Genomic DNA, 15,237 nt, shown 5'->3' with positions numbered 1-15,237 from the left:
TACCATTATTATTCAGTCCACTTGGAATGTGAAAGTCAGTCTAATTCGTCCACACAAACCAAACATTAGAGCAAAATTCTCTTTCAGCGTTGCAGCACGTGAATTCAGGATACGTATGCAAATAATATCAAGTTTCATTTGCTTACACGGTTTTAGAGGGATCTTGTTTCCCTAAAGCCCTGGGACACCGCGGGGAGATAGGATTTCCTAACCGTGAGATCAATCCTTATCGAGTCACAAACCATTTTAGTTCGAGGAACGGAGACTTTAACGGTGGTGCACAGGGAATAAATAGGGACAGACGGAATATAAACCCAAAACCCGCCATCTCAATTTTTTTCTTTTTATTATTACAAAACCTGGCGCTACAAGCAATCACCACCGGGATCTTTCTCTTTTCACTTTTCAAATTTTACATAGTATATCAATGTCGTAATCTCTTTAACCCTCGGCAACAACAAAAACGTATATTTTACCAAACTAAAAAAAAATTTAACTAAAAAAGTATATAAGATATCAAATTAAAATTTGGTGTGATCAATAAGGATGGCAAGTAAACAAAAAAATCCTCATGCCATTCTGAGACTATGGGTTTCATGACCTGGATGAATTGTCATGGACTGACCCCTATATAAAAGTGATAGGGGGCTACAGTGCATTAAAAAGGCAAAGTGTGATTTTAGTAATGAAGATTATTATACATATTCTGTTAAGTGTTGTATTCATTCCTGTTATTTTTATGTAATAATATTCTAATAAATAAGTATGGTTATTTAATACAGTGTTTTCGTTGTGTGTGTGAATGATGATTGTGTGCGTTATGGTCTGGATGACAGTCTGATCGTGCGTGAGGTTTTCGAGAAGAGATATCCGAACCTTCGGCGCCTAATGCTCATCTCATCTCATCATTGAGACCGACGAGCGATTTGGAAACAAATTGTAGCCCCTTCTTGGAGAGGTCCTTCATCGTCCTATCCAAGTAAGTTCAGGTCTCAACAGAATACTTATTGGTAGGACAGCGAACCACGAACAGCGATCAAAACACGAATTGGTTATAAATAAATGGCAGTCCGAACAGCGACTTGACACCTGAGCGGTTACAATAGCCATCTCGCGCATGCTTATCTTTTACAAGTTATATTTCCGAAATGTGCTTTTTGTGGCTTACAAAAAAATCCATCTTGTCTATTGCCCCGCTTTGACTCGGCTTACTGTTGACATCCTGCTCGATTTGAGATTACTATTTGATGACCCACATTTTCTTTTTTGACTCCTGAGATTTTTTTTGCACATCCAGATTTTGTATTTACTCGTATTTTCCCTATTACTAGTTTTACTTTATTATTCGATTCACCTTATTTTATGGAATTTCTTCATGGTCTATTATCCTTTATGCTATTTTATCCCTGCTAGTTGGGGCGAACCTCGTGGTCGTGTTTTTAGTTTTAATTTTCTCGGATCTATTGTTTTATTTGATTATGGTTTCGAACAGGTTCAAATGAGTTACGTATTAGTAACTCTACTGTTGTCTTAACCTGACGCATTGACATGTTTCATGTACAAGATGTACGAGGTAGTATCAAAGTTTGGAGACTAATTCTGTAACGCGCAAGGCTGCGCACACAACACAGCTAGCACCGTCCTTCGTAAGTGCGAGGCAGTCTGTACATCGGGAGCTGTGCAGCTAGTGCTATTCGGACCACGTGTTACCACGTATGCGATTTCATCATGGACTGCAAGTTAAAAGAATGGGCGAACATAATTGTGTGTAACTGAGCGAATACACGAGAGACGCTTGACGTGAGTCGGCAAGTATACGGCAGTGCTGCAGTGAGCCGTTCGAGGAGTTTTGAGTGGCACACGCACTTCAAGAACGTAAGAACATCACTGGAAGACGACGGTAGATCAGGACATTCATCGGGCTTGGATGTACGGGTACGACCCTGAGACAAAGCAAGTCTTCATCGGAAGAGCCCATCACCACGACCGAGGAAGGTTAATTCCGCAGCTCGATGAAATGCATGCTTAGTCTTTTTCAACATTCGCGACATTGTGCGTCACGAATTCGTCCCAGGGTCCAGATTGTCAATTCTTCTGCCATGTTTTAAGGCGTCTGACGGGAGGATATTCCGCGGAAACTACCAGATCTGTGGCGCGCGAAAAGTTGGCTGCTCCACGATGACAGCATCCTATCACCGTGCTCTCCCCACACGTGAGTTTCTCACCAGAAAAAAGATCGCACTTCTGCACCCATCCTGATCATCAGATTTGCCTCTTAACAGACTTCATCTTTCCGAAGCTGAGGATGTAGCCAAAAGGTCGCGGTTTGGACACCATTGCGAGGATCCAGCGCGAATCACAGAAGGTGCTTGACACTCTTTGAAAATACTTCCAGGACACATTCCAGCATTAGCAGAAACGCTTAGATCCTGTATTGGTATGCAAGGTTACTATTTTGAAGGTGATAATGTAAATGGATGAAATACTTTCTTCTAAAAAGAACTTGTATCAACTTTTTGATATCTCAGATATTACAATTAGACAAACTGGTTGCGTAGTCGGTAATAGCGCTCGATTATGGTGCTGGGAGTCGTTGGTTAAACCCCGGCTATCGCTAAGTGAGCTTTGTGATGCACTTATCGTGTGGGGTTTTCTCGGTTCTCCCATTTCCTCCCACTGTCTCCATTAACCTAGATTGTAATTGTGGAACGTTAAACTAAAAAAGGGAAAGGTTATAATCGTTAGGCATCGTCTTCCTACAGCTGTCTGTTTCCCATCAACCAACTGTAAAATCCCCTGTCGCTAGAAGTCAGAGAACGAACTCTGTGCAGCACATATCTAGCATGTCTTCCCATCAGAGTGGTTTTGTAGACTGTGAAGCCCTATAATTTGTTGATGCGATGCTAATACTGAGTATGGCGCATTGTTTCTATTTCCGCTCATTTAGCAGATCCTTAATGGAGAGTGCTGGTAGCATTGCTCTCATGGATGAGCACGCTCTTACGATTGACAGCAGAACGTGTATTCAGCAATATCACTGGTAACCGTTCCAACTATAGACCTGCCTGGTTTTCGGCATCCAATAGTTTGCGTTTAACCCTGAATTACAAACCATTTGTAAATTTTACGAAACAGATTGTCCAAAACTGTTGAATTCGCTGAACCGCGAATGCACAGCCGCCCTCCTCCCCAGTACCTTCCTAGATCTTACAGCAGAGGCTAGTTTGTTTTACAGCCGTGTCAGTGGGTTTTATCATGCATGTTTCGAAGGTTTAGTCGTATTTTTCTACGAAAGTTTTGTAACAGTTTTTTACAAATTTTGACAAATCTACTTGCTTGTTTTTAACATTAAATGAGTGTTTTATGGACTATAAACAGTACAGAGTTGTCATAGTATTGCAACTATTTGTTGTCTTCGTTTGTGGAGAAACTGTGGGTGACAGTGAGGAAAAACATGAAAATAATCAAATACGGTTGTTGGATGATATATATTGTGATGAAGACTGTAGACACACTGCTAATGAAACACTTCCCCGATCACTAACCCTATGGCAAACCCGCCACAAAGAATAAGAAACTTGCTTTTACTGACCGTCAGTGAAAAGGAGAATGACAACACACTTGTGTAAGCACTGGAGGAAGGTGATTTGTGCTGAAAATATAGTTGTGTGCTGCGTGGTGAGTGACGAGAAGAAATAAAAGTTTGGAATGAGAATTTTCAAGTTTGCACCTAATTAGTTTTTCCAAAGTTTATACGCAAAGTGCTATGTTTTTTAGTTTCCTTGGTCCTATTACTTTGGTTATCTGTTATTGTAATATCTATAAAACAATTTACCCGCATAAATGTAACTATTTCTTCATGACGTCATACTTGCAATTCAAGTATACAACTAGCAACTTACATAACTTTTTATATGTACTTGTTCAATAAAGTATTCCAAAGGCATCCAATATTGTTGATATAATTCTGTAAAAAAAACCATTTTCAGATTTAAAAGATAATATAGGTAGAAATAAGAGACTAAAATTGATTCGTAATATTTACGAATGGTTTGTAACCACGCAGATACAAAATAAGGTTTGTAATCCAGGGTTAATGTTGTAGGAAGTTACCAACTTGTAATCTCTTGTCACCTCCCTATCCAGAAATGTCTTCTTTCCATGAGGACAGGAAATTTGGTAGTGTTCCAAACTTTGTTGCTTTCGCCGCTGTGTTCACTTACACTTAAGCTTTGAATAATTCATTGTTCCGATTATATTATTCTTTATAACTTACAATGTATATACAATATACCGGTATGTGGCGTCGATTTTCTCCGCTGCTGTTGCTGAAATAACCCCGATGACTTTATGGCATTATGATACATAATCACTGCCATGTTCTAACATATGTTCCTCGTTCTCACTCCGCATACTCTTGCACTATGAATCGCCGGTCATGGCGCAGTTTCTACATGCTGAAAACATTGCATATGGGACGTACGTGTATATGAGGGTAGCCTGCCGTTGTCAGGTCACTTGCTGCAAACTAAGTCGTCTCTGTGCGCCATGGTCTTCTGTAGCCACATCTCCACGTAGGAATTTTTAATACCGTCCGTCATCTAAAACCTTTTTCACCTTTTTTTTTTTTTTTTTCTTTCTTCATGCATTCGTATCTTGCATAGCACGCTTTTGGTACAGTACTTTCAGGTGCAATGCTACCTGTTTCTCCTGTATAAATACATACATGCGCGTACGATAACAGTTAACTCACGACGGAGCTATGTGTTTACATGAATCCGAGTAGGAAATTACTCGTCCACGAGCTTTCACGTCCAGAATAGCCTGAAACAAGATACATTGTCATTATTAATTCAACTTTATTCTGGAGTGTGGAAATAAGGAAAATGAGACAGCAACCACGGTAATGGTATTCTCCAGATCATTGGGGTGTGCTGATGTAAATCTGATAGGGAGGATAAGAGAATATAAAGAAATGCGTGTGTTATTAACCCTTTGGCGTTCTAATATCTATTTTTAGGTACTAAAGTAGTGTTTTCATTATTCGATTAAAACAATAACACTCTTTACTTTTTTGTCTGTTTCAAATCTAGAGGCATTGTAGAACACATTACGTATGGTTTCATGCTTTTCTGCGTCGAGACATAGAGGGTGATGACGTCATAACTTTAAAAAATATTTATTTTTAGTGGGCTTACTTTTGCATCTAGAAGATTGACATTTTGTACAACGATTAGTATATTCAGTACACCGATTAGTATTTCATTTTTTTAATTTTTTTTTTTTTTTGAGATCTCAGCTTTTAACACAGGTGGGGTCGACAGGGGCAAAAAGTTAATTTTTTTAACCAAAAAAAATATTTTTCGCGATTTTTACGCCTCAGATACACGATGGAGACATGTAAATAGTGTCGTTTGAAAGGCTTTTCTATTCTAAAGAGGATGATGGACGAACCATGTTTCTCGGATAGATGTCGCGGGATTTTTTTTTTTTTTTTTTACCTGAGATCCTGATTTTTTTTTGGGGGGGGCTAGGCCAATTTTTTATAGCGGGCTTACTTTTGCATCTTGAAGATTGAAATTTTGCACAAACATTCAGTCCACCGAGTAGCATTTATTGGATTTTTTTCAGGTATCTGCGTTAACACGGAGTGGGGTCCAGAGGGACCTCAGGTACATGATAGGGAAGTGTGGATGGTATCATTTGAAAGGTTGCTCTGTTGTGAAAAATAGAGGTATGAACCGTGATTCTACGATAAACAGGAAAGATGCTGCAGCCGCTTGACTGAGTCTATAATTTACCTTCAAATTGCCTGAATTTTAAAGGGTTAAATGTTTGCAGAAACATGGAGTTAGAAGTAAATTCTGAGAAGACTAAAGGAAATTCGCCGGAATCGTAATACTGTGAATTATGAACTGTCAAATACTTTAAAGTATCTAGGGTGAATATTAGACCAAGACCATATACACGAAGAGATGAATTGTCGACAAACCAGGGGATTTATTTTTCGAGTAGTCTTTTGTCTTTGCGAATTCTGTAAGGGATTTCAAGCTGAACAAAATGTAACTATAATCATGCATGTTGTGCTGTATGGTTGCGAAATATGGTAGTTACTCTCAGGGAAGAACACAGATTGAAAATATTTGGTAGTAAAGTAGTGAGGCGAATATTCGGCTCCAGAAGGAACGGGGAATGACGAAACTTCATAATGAACTGTATAATTTATACGGTTTACCAAACATCCTAAGGCTCATATAATGTAGCGAGAATGGAACAAAGGAACTCTTTAAACAATTTAACTGGAAATCCAATCTGGAAACTAACACTAGAAAAACATAGGCGCGGTTGGAAGGATTGTATTAAAATGGATCTCCCAGAAATCGGGTTTGTGGTTGTTCAGTTTTTAAATCTCAATACCATTGCATAATACGAATGAGTTCGAGATTTCCTTTTCATGTAAAGCTTTTAGGAAAGGAAATTGTTGGGCCGTTGACCTAATCTAACTGAACAATTTGAAGGCGATAACCTGCATTATGTCCTTGCTGTATCCAGTCATGTGTGAAATTTAAAAACCGCGGGAGAGCAATAAACGGTAATTGTATTTTTTTTTTTTTTTTAAATAAAAGTAGTAGGTCATTAGCATGCTATGAAATTATATCGATAGCTTTTCATGTTTGCGACACCAGTATATTGAGGACACGAGACCTAGGCATAGAAACTAAAAGAGCTCCAAATAGGATTCAGATTAATAGACCCTCATAGTAGTCCTAATGCTCTCGCTTTCGTGCGAACAGTCCCAGGTTCGATTCCTGGTGGGGCACTTGGTCGAAAGATTGTAAAAAGCTTTTTAGGCCAGCCATCCTGAGTGAGGTTTTCTGGGTTTTCCTCATTCACAAGACAAATGCCGGGGTGGTACCTAACTTACAGGTCCCAGGCCGCTTCCTTCCTTCTCTTTCCCCGGATAGTGTGCTCGCCGAGGGACGTCATTCCTCATACGTGACGGGCTAAATAGCTATAGATGCCGCATGCCCAGGAATCTCAGATCCTAATCTTAATCCTGGTAAGAATCAGATTGATTCTAATTTGAAGTAGGTTATGCGAGTAGAGAAAGGAATCATTAACTTACTTTTTTGTCGTTAGACATAACTTCAAATATAAAACTTTAGGCTTCAGTGAATGTATTGTTGTGGATATACAGGGTGTATAAAAGTTAGTCATAGAGAAACTGTTATGAGTAGAGATACGCAACAACGGAAACAGTTTTTGGAAGTACATTATTTTCAGTCATGGATTTTCCGAGTCGCACCAGCTCTTAGGTCCCAATACTGTATGGTACCCTGTTAAATGAAAGGGCAACGTTGCTAATTCAGCAGGTTTAAACCATATTATTGGAGTATATTGGGTAGTCTTGCGAATCTTGGAACATTGATAACTGCTCTTCATTGTGGCCATGCAGTCTCGCCATTGATTTGCAGTTTTCGTACTGTGAATCCTGTAACACTGAAACAGTGTTTCGGATTGAGGATTTGGGTGAACTACAGATGATCAGAAAAATGGAAACACCTGAACGAAATTGCAACTTACCAGATTAATATGGTGTCGGGCCACCTTTCGCCTTCAGAACAGCCTTGATGCGACGTGGGATGGAGGCATAGAGGTCGTGAATGGTAGCAAGTGGAATTTTACACCATTCCTCGTGCAGGGCATCGGCCAGTTCTGTGAGAGAGGATGGAGATGGAAATCGTCGCCGGAGTCGTGTTTCCAAGACGGACCACAGATGTTAAATTATGTTGCGATTTGGGGATTGGGCGGGCCAGGGGAGGTGTTGAACTTCATCCCAATGTTCCTCAAACCACGCTGCAACAACAATGCCAGCTGTGTGAATGGGTGCATTATCCTGGAAGATGGCGTCATTGTCCGGGAACAACATCCGGACCATAGGATGCAAGTGGTCTTCTAAAATTGCGACATAATCGTGGGCAGTGATTCGTCCGCTAAGTGTGACCACAGGACCCAATGAGAACCATATGGCGGCCCACAGCATCACCGAGTCGCCGCCATGTTTTACAGTTGGGTGGAGACACTGCAGATCATAAGCTTCTTTGGGCGTTCTCCACACAAACACGGCCCGTAGTTGGGAATAGTGAAGGATGACTCATCCGACCATATCACACGTTTCCAGTCCTCAACGGTCCAAGTTACATGGTCGCGGCACCATTTGCGGCGTGCGAAAGCGTTATGGTCCCTGATGAGCGGTTTGGCCCGTGCAACACGACCCCGTAAGTTCGTCATGTAATTCGCGGCGGACTGTGATTGTCGAAACAGGGTGGGGGAGGTGCTGATTGAGTTCCTCCGTTACTTGCTCCGCAGTGGCACGATGGTTCTGGTGGCGCTTTAATACCCGGCGTGACCTGTCACTCATGATTTTCTTCCGCCCACTGTTCCGCTTCCTCGATGTGGTTTTCCCGTGTGTTGTGTAGGCCGTCATCACCTTCGACACTGTCCCACGCGACACACCTAACACAGTAGCCACTGCCGTCACACTCACTCCACATAACCGCGTGCCAACAATTTGCCCTCTTTGAAAATCGGAGAGATCTCCCATTTTACACTACCTCCGTCTGCTGCAGCCACTGGACACTGCTGTTCCACTGCGCCTGACGTAGTATGGAGACCGACCTAACACACCACCAACAGCGGTCCGGCGCTGCGGGCGCCACGACACCAATGCCAACCTATACATCTGACGTGTTGCCAACTACAGGAGTTTCCATTTTTCTGATCACCATCTGTAATGTTGTACACGAGACTCGTGAAATTTCTAGTTTCGAATTTGAACAACACTATTTCACACAACTCCTCAATCCGAAACACTGTTACAGGATTCATAGTACGAAAACTACAAATCGATTGCGTGATTGTATAGCCACAATGAAGAGCATTTATCAATGTACACTCATGTCCAAAATAATTGTCGCATACCTATAACTGTCTTGTAATAGTATTTGATAATTATTTTGTAGGGTACTTTTAATATTGATACTGCGTATAATCGGGAAATGTATATTCGTGGTAAATTTCATAAGAAAAGAATTAAATACGAACATTATGAGGAATAAAATAAAATATTGCTAAATGGACAAGGTTTTATTTTCGTTTTATTGTTCTTATTTACTGCTCTTGACATGAAATTTGTTACATGTCTTTGCCGATTATACACATACTAACATTATAAGAGATACTGGGCGAATTCGTTATCAAATTATATTGTTACAACATTTATAGACATGCGACAATAATTTTGGACATGAGTGTACCTGGTGTTGCCTTACTGAGTCCTTGTGTTTTCCGAACAGTTTCAGTAGTCTCGCCAGTCTTCGTAAACAAATAAAATACTTTCACTGGGAAAGCATTTCTCATCTGAAAATGTTATACCTTGTGCAGACGGTGAAGAAAAATAGTTAACGCTAATCTTAAAGAACTAGCTGCTTACTTGTTCTAGCCTGAGGGAATTTTTCTCGGTTGAGTGCACAAATCAATTTGCCCCACCTAAACTATTGACGGTACGATGAATGACGCATCGAATGTGAGCGCTTGCCTATCGGGGGACTAACATTTTCAAATTTGCACAAAATACTAATACTGTTCGTAGGAAACCAAACGTAAACGCAAGAACTACATAAAGGCTCGAAAGATTAGTGACATCAAGATATCTTCGTATACGTGGTTCATTATTTAGATTGCTATAAGTAATTTTGTTGTTGGCTATATAAATTCGAAGGCTGAGATTATTGTACGTAGTCTTGAAGTAAGAGGGAAGATAGTAAAACTTCGTCACCCACCTACATTTGGCCATATCCTCAGAATGTAGGAAGTATTTGCAGTTGCGGAAGTTCCAAATTTAAATCCAATCTGTAGCCGGCATTCTTGCAACACGTGCACTTACCACCCGTGATAAAATTCATTCACCATACTCGAAAATTGCCAGTCGCCTAGTGACTTGTCGTAGATAAGTTGAGACTAAACCCGACCAAGTCAATGGAAATGTTACGCGCCACGGTGGCTCAGTAGTAGTGCGCTTACCTTTGGTTCTTGGGGTCCTTGGTTTAATCTTAGCTTGCACTAAGGGGACTTTGTAATGGACAAATACTGTGCACATGAGTTTTGTAATTTCCTTCCATATTTGTAACATTTTGTTCATTATCATCAGTTTCCCTGAGACTAGGTGTACCTATATATTTGGGACGTTCAACTTTGGAAGCTCGTGTCAGTAATTTTTTTAAAAAAAATATGGCAGTTTTCTAAAGAATTCTAACATGTTATTCACAACGTATGCGTAAGTTTTCCTTGGGTTCTCTCGTTGCTAAATGATTTTGAAAGTAGTCACTTGCGAATAGTGTTGTTTACTTTAATTATTAGCTTTATTTTTTAAGTTTCGTTCGCGAACGAATAGTCGAGACCTTCTGTTTCTCTTTAGAAAAGATATTAACCTCGTTCGTAGCTGTGCGTGAGTTAAAAGGAATTTAAATTGTATTTTACCACAAATGGATGAGAGGAAACCGTTTATTTATTGTAATTTTATTTGTTTTACATTTTCTCTTAATAGTGAAAGTGGATAATTGGAGAAATCAACATATATATAAATTTTATTTTTTGTTCTATTTACATTAAAACAAAGCAATGAGTAAAAATGTTACATACCTGGTATTCTGTATAGATTGGGATGTTTGATTAAAGGGTACTGAAAAAAGTTCCATCAAATTATAATAAATGCATGTTTAGTGAGGGGCCCATAATTATGTACTTCTGTTCAATAAACTGACCACCTCTCTTCGTGAAATGTTCTATACTTAAATTTAAGGCTTTATTCCAAATTAAGATTTGGTTTCATACCTTTTGCTGTAGGGTTCTTAATTGAATACTATCTACGGATATGTGTAGACTTTTTTTTCTTCTTGAAGGCCAAAGCGTAAGAAATGAGGTGCACTTATATCTATACCCTGATTGAAGTGTCTACGTAATCTCTCTATATATTATAATCGAAGTTTCTATTTATTTTGAAAAATACTACAGTTTCCAGTTGTATAGTCATAAAATGGCGGGAATGAGGAAACAGAGCCATTAAAAATGAATATTGCAATTTCGTAAACCTAGACTTTGTTTCATTTTAAAGTGCGTATCCTATGTGGGGGCAGGAGTTCTTGTGTGTGTGCCAAGATTAACTGCTACACACTGAAATAAGTTTTGGATCATGACACTTAGTTCAAGCTGTGAAGTTCATGCCACCATGATTCAAATGGACATAGTAAGATAAATTCGGTTCAAATTTGCTTCTGTGCGAGGAACACGTTTAATCTAGTTCAAAATATTTCCCAGAGGCTAGTCATAAGTCTGGAAACAGCCATATGTTTGTGCAATATGTGCTCCACAATATACCCGCTTCCGTCTCGCATTTCAGTGTCCTTTTGAATTGACCTCATAAATGTTAAAATCGGTCGGCCCATTTGTCCTTTTGAAGGTTGTCCGTATATGTGATTTTCACAGAATCACTTCAGCTTTAAGTTTTTTCTCCCATTTCTTTAAGAATTCGTTGATCGCCACCCTTTTTAGATATCCTTTCGAATTTTTGGATTGGTAATGACTTACATTTAACACTTAACCCTTTGGAGTTCTAGTACCTATTTTTAGGTACCAAAGTAGAGTTTCATTATTCGATTACAAAAGAACCAATAAAGCTTTTTACTTAGTTTTTTTTTTCTTTCTTCAAGTCTAGAGGCATTGTAGAACACGTTACAACATATGGTTTCACACCTCTCTGCGTCGCGACATGGGAGGTGATGTCATAACTTTTGATAATTTTTTGTTAGGCCTATTTTTATTTTTTGGTGGGCGGGCTATTGCACCTAGAAGACTGGAGTTTTGCACATTCTGTCCACAGAGTAGTATTTTAATTTTTTTTCAGGTCTCTTGCGTTAACAGACGGGGGTCCAGAGGGGCAAAAAGTTTAAAAAGGGATATTTTAATCAAAAAAGCCCTTTCTTTGCGATTTTTCCGCCTCAGATACATGGAGACATTTGAATGGCACAGTTTTAGATTTATTCTGAAGAGAATAATGGGTGAACCAACGTCCTAGGGTAGTCTCAGAAAGTTTTTACCAGAGATCCTGAAATTTGGGGGGGGGGGGGGTTAAGACTTATTTTTTATGGCGGGCTTACTTTTGCACCTAGGTCAAAATTTTGCACAAACATTCACTCTACCAAGTAGTTTTTATCAGATCTCTGCGTTAACATAAGGGGGATCCAGAGGGGCAGAAAGTTTAAAAAAGGAATATTTTAACCAAAAAATCTTTCTTCTCTATTTTCTCGCCTCAGGTTCATGAAGACATGTGAAAGGTACTATTTGAAAGTCGGTTCTATGCTGAAGAGAATGATAGCGAACCATGATCCTATGATAAATAGGGATGTCTCAGGAAATTTTTTACCTGAGAGGGTCTTTTACGATAATTTTTCCCGCCCTTACTATTCAAGATAGAAGCCTGAAATTTTGTGCACACATTTAGTGCACACCTCACTATTTTTCTGGTGATTTTCAGGACTCTTGTGTTAACACATGGGAGGTCCAGAGGGGCTCAAAATTTGAAAAAAAAAAAAAAAATTCTGATTTCTCAAATTTCCCGCCTCAGGGACATGATAGGGAAATATACATGGTACAATTTGAAAGGTTGCTCTGTTGTGAAAAAACGAGGTATGAACCATGATCCCACGATAATTAGGGATGATACGGTAGCCGCTTGACTGAAATTTTAATTTACCTTTAAAAAAGACTGAATTTAAAAGGGTTAAACGGTACTATCGGCGTGTGAGCCCCCTATTGGTTTCAAGTCTAGATATTTTTTTTTTAAAAAAATAAAGAAAACCTTCAAAAACAGTCGCTAAACTATAAAAAAGAAAATACCATTAGAGGTCTGAGAGACTGTTAAGTGGAGGATAATAGATATACAGTCTAAAGGTTAAACTGGCTAAATTGGTGTAAGAATTTTTTATTGAATGAATATTTTTCTAATTGTGTTTTCTTTCCCTCTAGCTCAAAAAGTAACCGGGACTGTAAAATGGTTCAATGTAAAAAGTGGGTATGGTTTCATCAACAGGTGAGTACATTTTTTTTTTTTTTAATTTGTATACTTTAAAAACTTTATATTTGAGTGTATATTTCTTAGGTGGTAGTTATTTCCTTTGTACGAAGTGTTACGTTAGTTGTAATAATGTACTTTGACAATATGGTGGACAATAAATACATATACTTGAAATTTTTACGGGTAGGAAAATAAGCATTAATAAAGACTTCAGCTTACCACTATCCTAAGATATTGCTCTGGAAAGATGGCAGCCGAGGAGCATCTTCGGGAGGTAGTTCAGAATAGTAATACTGCGATGTGGATAATTAACCCTTTGCTAAGCTCACATCCACTTGTTACAATGAATAACTTAGACAGTAAAAAGCATAAAAAGATTTACCATTTGACCCAGATAGAATCGGCAAAATATTTTATAAGACCTTTTTGGTGCCGGAAGTTATGACTACATAGACTATGCAGATTTTTGGCACATAAGAAAATGATAAATATTTTTTAGTTACCACCTTGACGGCTTTCTACATTCTTATACACCCTCCATTCCAAAAGAAACCGAACTTTTGAAAACAAATAGTACCACTAGTGCCATCTGTTGTAATATTTTACCGGTAGATGGCGTAGTCCCTCATTGACAACTGGTATAAATGTCATGACATTTGGATGCACGGCAACAAAGTTATTGCGTTTCAACTGTCAGTGTGTTGTGTACATCGGTCGGAAAATGAGTTTCAAACAACGAGCTGCAATTGAGTTTTGTGTTAAACTGGGTAAACCTTTTAGTGAAACGCACCAAATGCTACAAAATGCATATGGTGATGAGTGTCTATCCCGTACGCAAGTTTACGAGTGGTTCAGGCGATTCAAACCGGGTAGAGAGACGCTGGATGATGACGAAAGATCAGGCCGTCCCACAACCGGATTATCGGAAGAAAACTTCGAAAAAGTGCGTGAATTCATCAAACATAACAAAAAATCGTCGGTGAAAGTTATTGAAATGGAATTAGGCATTCCTCAAACAACCGCATACCGCATTTTGACCGAAGTTTTGGGCCTTAAGAATGTTAATTCGCGGTTTGTACCACACAAACTCACCGAAGACCAAAAAGTTGATCGAATTGCGCATTGCAAAGACATCGTTAAAAGTGCTCGGCAGGATCGAAACTTCTTGAAATCGATTGTAACTGGTGACGAGACGTGGTGTTTTGAATGAGAGCCCGAAACAAAGCGGCAAAGTGCTGAATGGAGAGCGCCGGATGAAGGAACACCCAAAAAAAGTCGCTTGGTGAAGTCAAAAGTTAAGGTGATGCTGATTTGTTTTTACGATTCAAAAGGAATTATCCACAAAGAATTTGTTCAGCCCGGCCAGACAGTCACTGGAGAGTTTTACTTGGGCGTCATAAAGAGTTTGCTGGCAAGAATTCGTCGTATTCGGCCCGAATATCGCGAAATCGGCAGTTGGACTCTTTTGGACGATAATGCACCATCACATCGTTCGCGACTTGTAACGGAATTTTTGGTCAAATCACATTCGGTTGCATCATCCGCCCTATTCACCAGATCTTGCTCCGTGCGATTTCTATCTGTTCCCGAAACTGCATTTAACGATGAAAGGAAAGTGGCACGCATCGATTGATGCCATTGAGAAGGCGACGACCGCCGTCCTAAAGACCATTCCAATAAAGGACATGGAGAAGTCGTTTGACAACTTGTTGGAGCGTGCAAATGTGTATCGATGCAGAAGGGGAATACATTGATTAATAAAAATGATTTGTTCCAAAATGTACATTGCTATTTTTTTTTTTTTTTTTTTTTTAACGTTCGGTTTCTTTTGGGATGGAGGGTGTATTCATTGCCTTTGTTGTTCACTTAATTTGGAGGAAATAAAGGAGCTTATGTGGTTCGGATTCTACATTGATCAGAAAGTCCATGCCTCTCAGTCTCGCTGCTGAACGGAACGTTAGTCTCAAGATCAACTCAATTTGAAAAAAATAGGGGGGCGTACTGAAAAGCCCTAAATCAAGACTTGAGGTGGGTTGCATACGTCGCTCGGATAGTAAGAGAAACAAAACTTCAAGCCGATATGATAGTGGGACACTATATATAGG

At 39.3% G+C, this 15,237-nt stretch overlaps 1 protein-coding gene across 2 annotated transcripts in view; it reads left to right on the top strand.

Moving 5' to 3' along the window:
* Positions 1-15,237, top strand: part of yps (Y-box binding protein ypsilon schachtel) — a 91,180-nt gene that overhangs the window by 28,380 nt on the left and 47,563 nt on the right. For both annotated transcript variants that reach the window (XM_081737021.1, XM_081737020.1), the window contains exon 2: positions 13,084-13,147. In XM_081737021.1, the coding sequence (XP_081593147.1) occupies positions 13,084-13,147 (64 nt within the window). The remainder of the gene's footprint in view (positions 1-13,083; positions 13,148-15,237) is intronic.

This window comes from Thermobia domestica, chromosome 13, assembly GCF_964235325.1.
Source record: "Thermobia domestica chromosome 13, izTheDome1.hap1.1, whole genome shotgun sequence".
NCBI classification, from domain to species: Eukaryota; Metazoa; Arthropoda; class Insecta; order Zygentoma; family Lepismatidae; genus Thermobia; species Thermobia domestica.
Note: the sequence above shows the minus strand (reverse complement) of the source record. Positions and strands in the feature narration are given on the sequence as shown.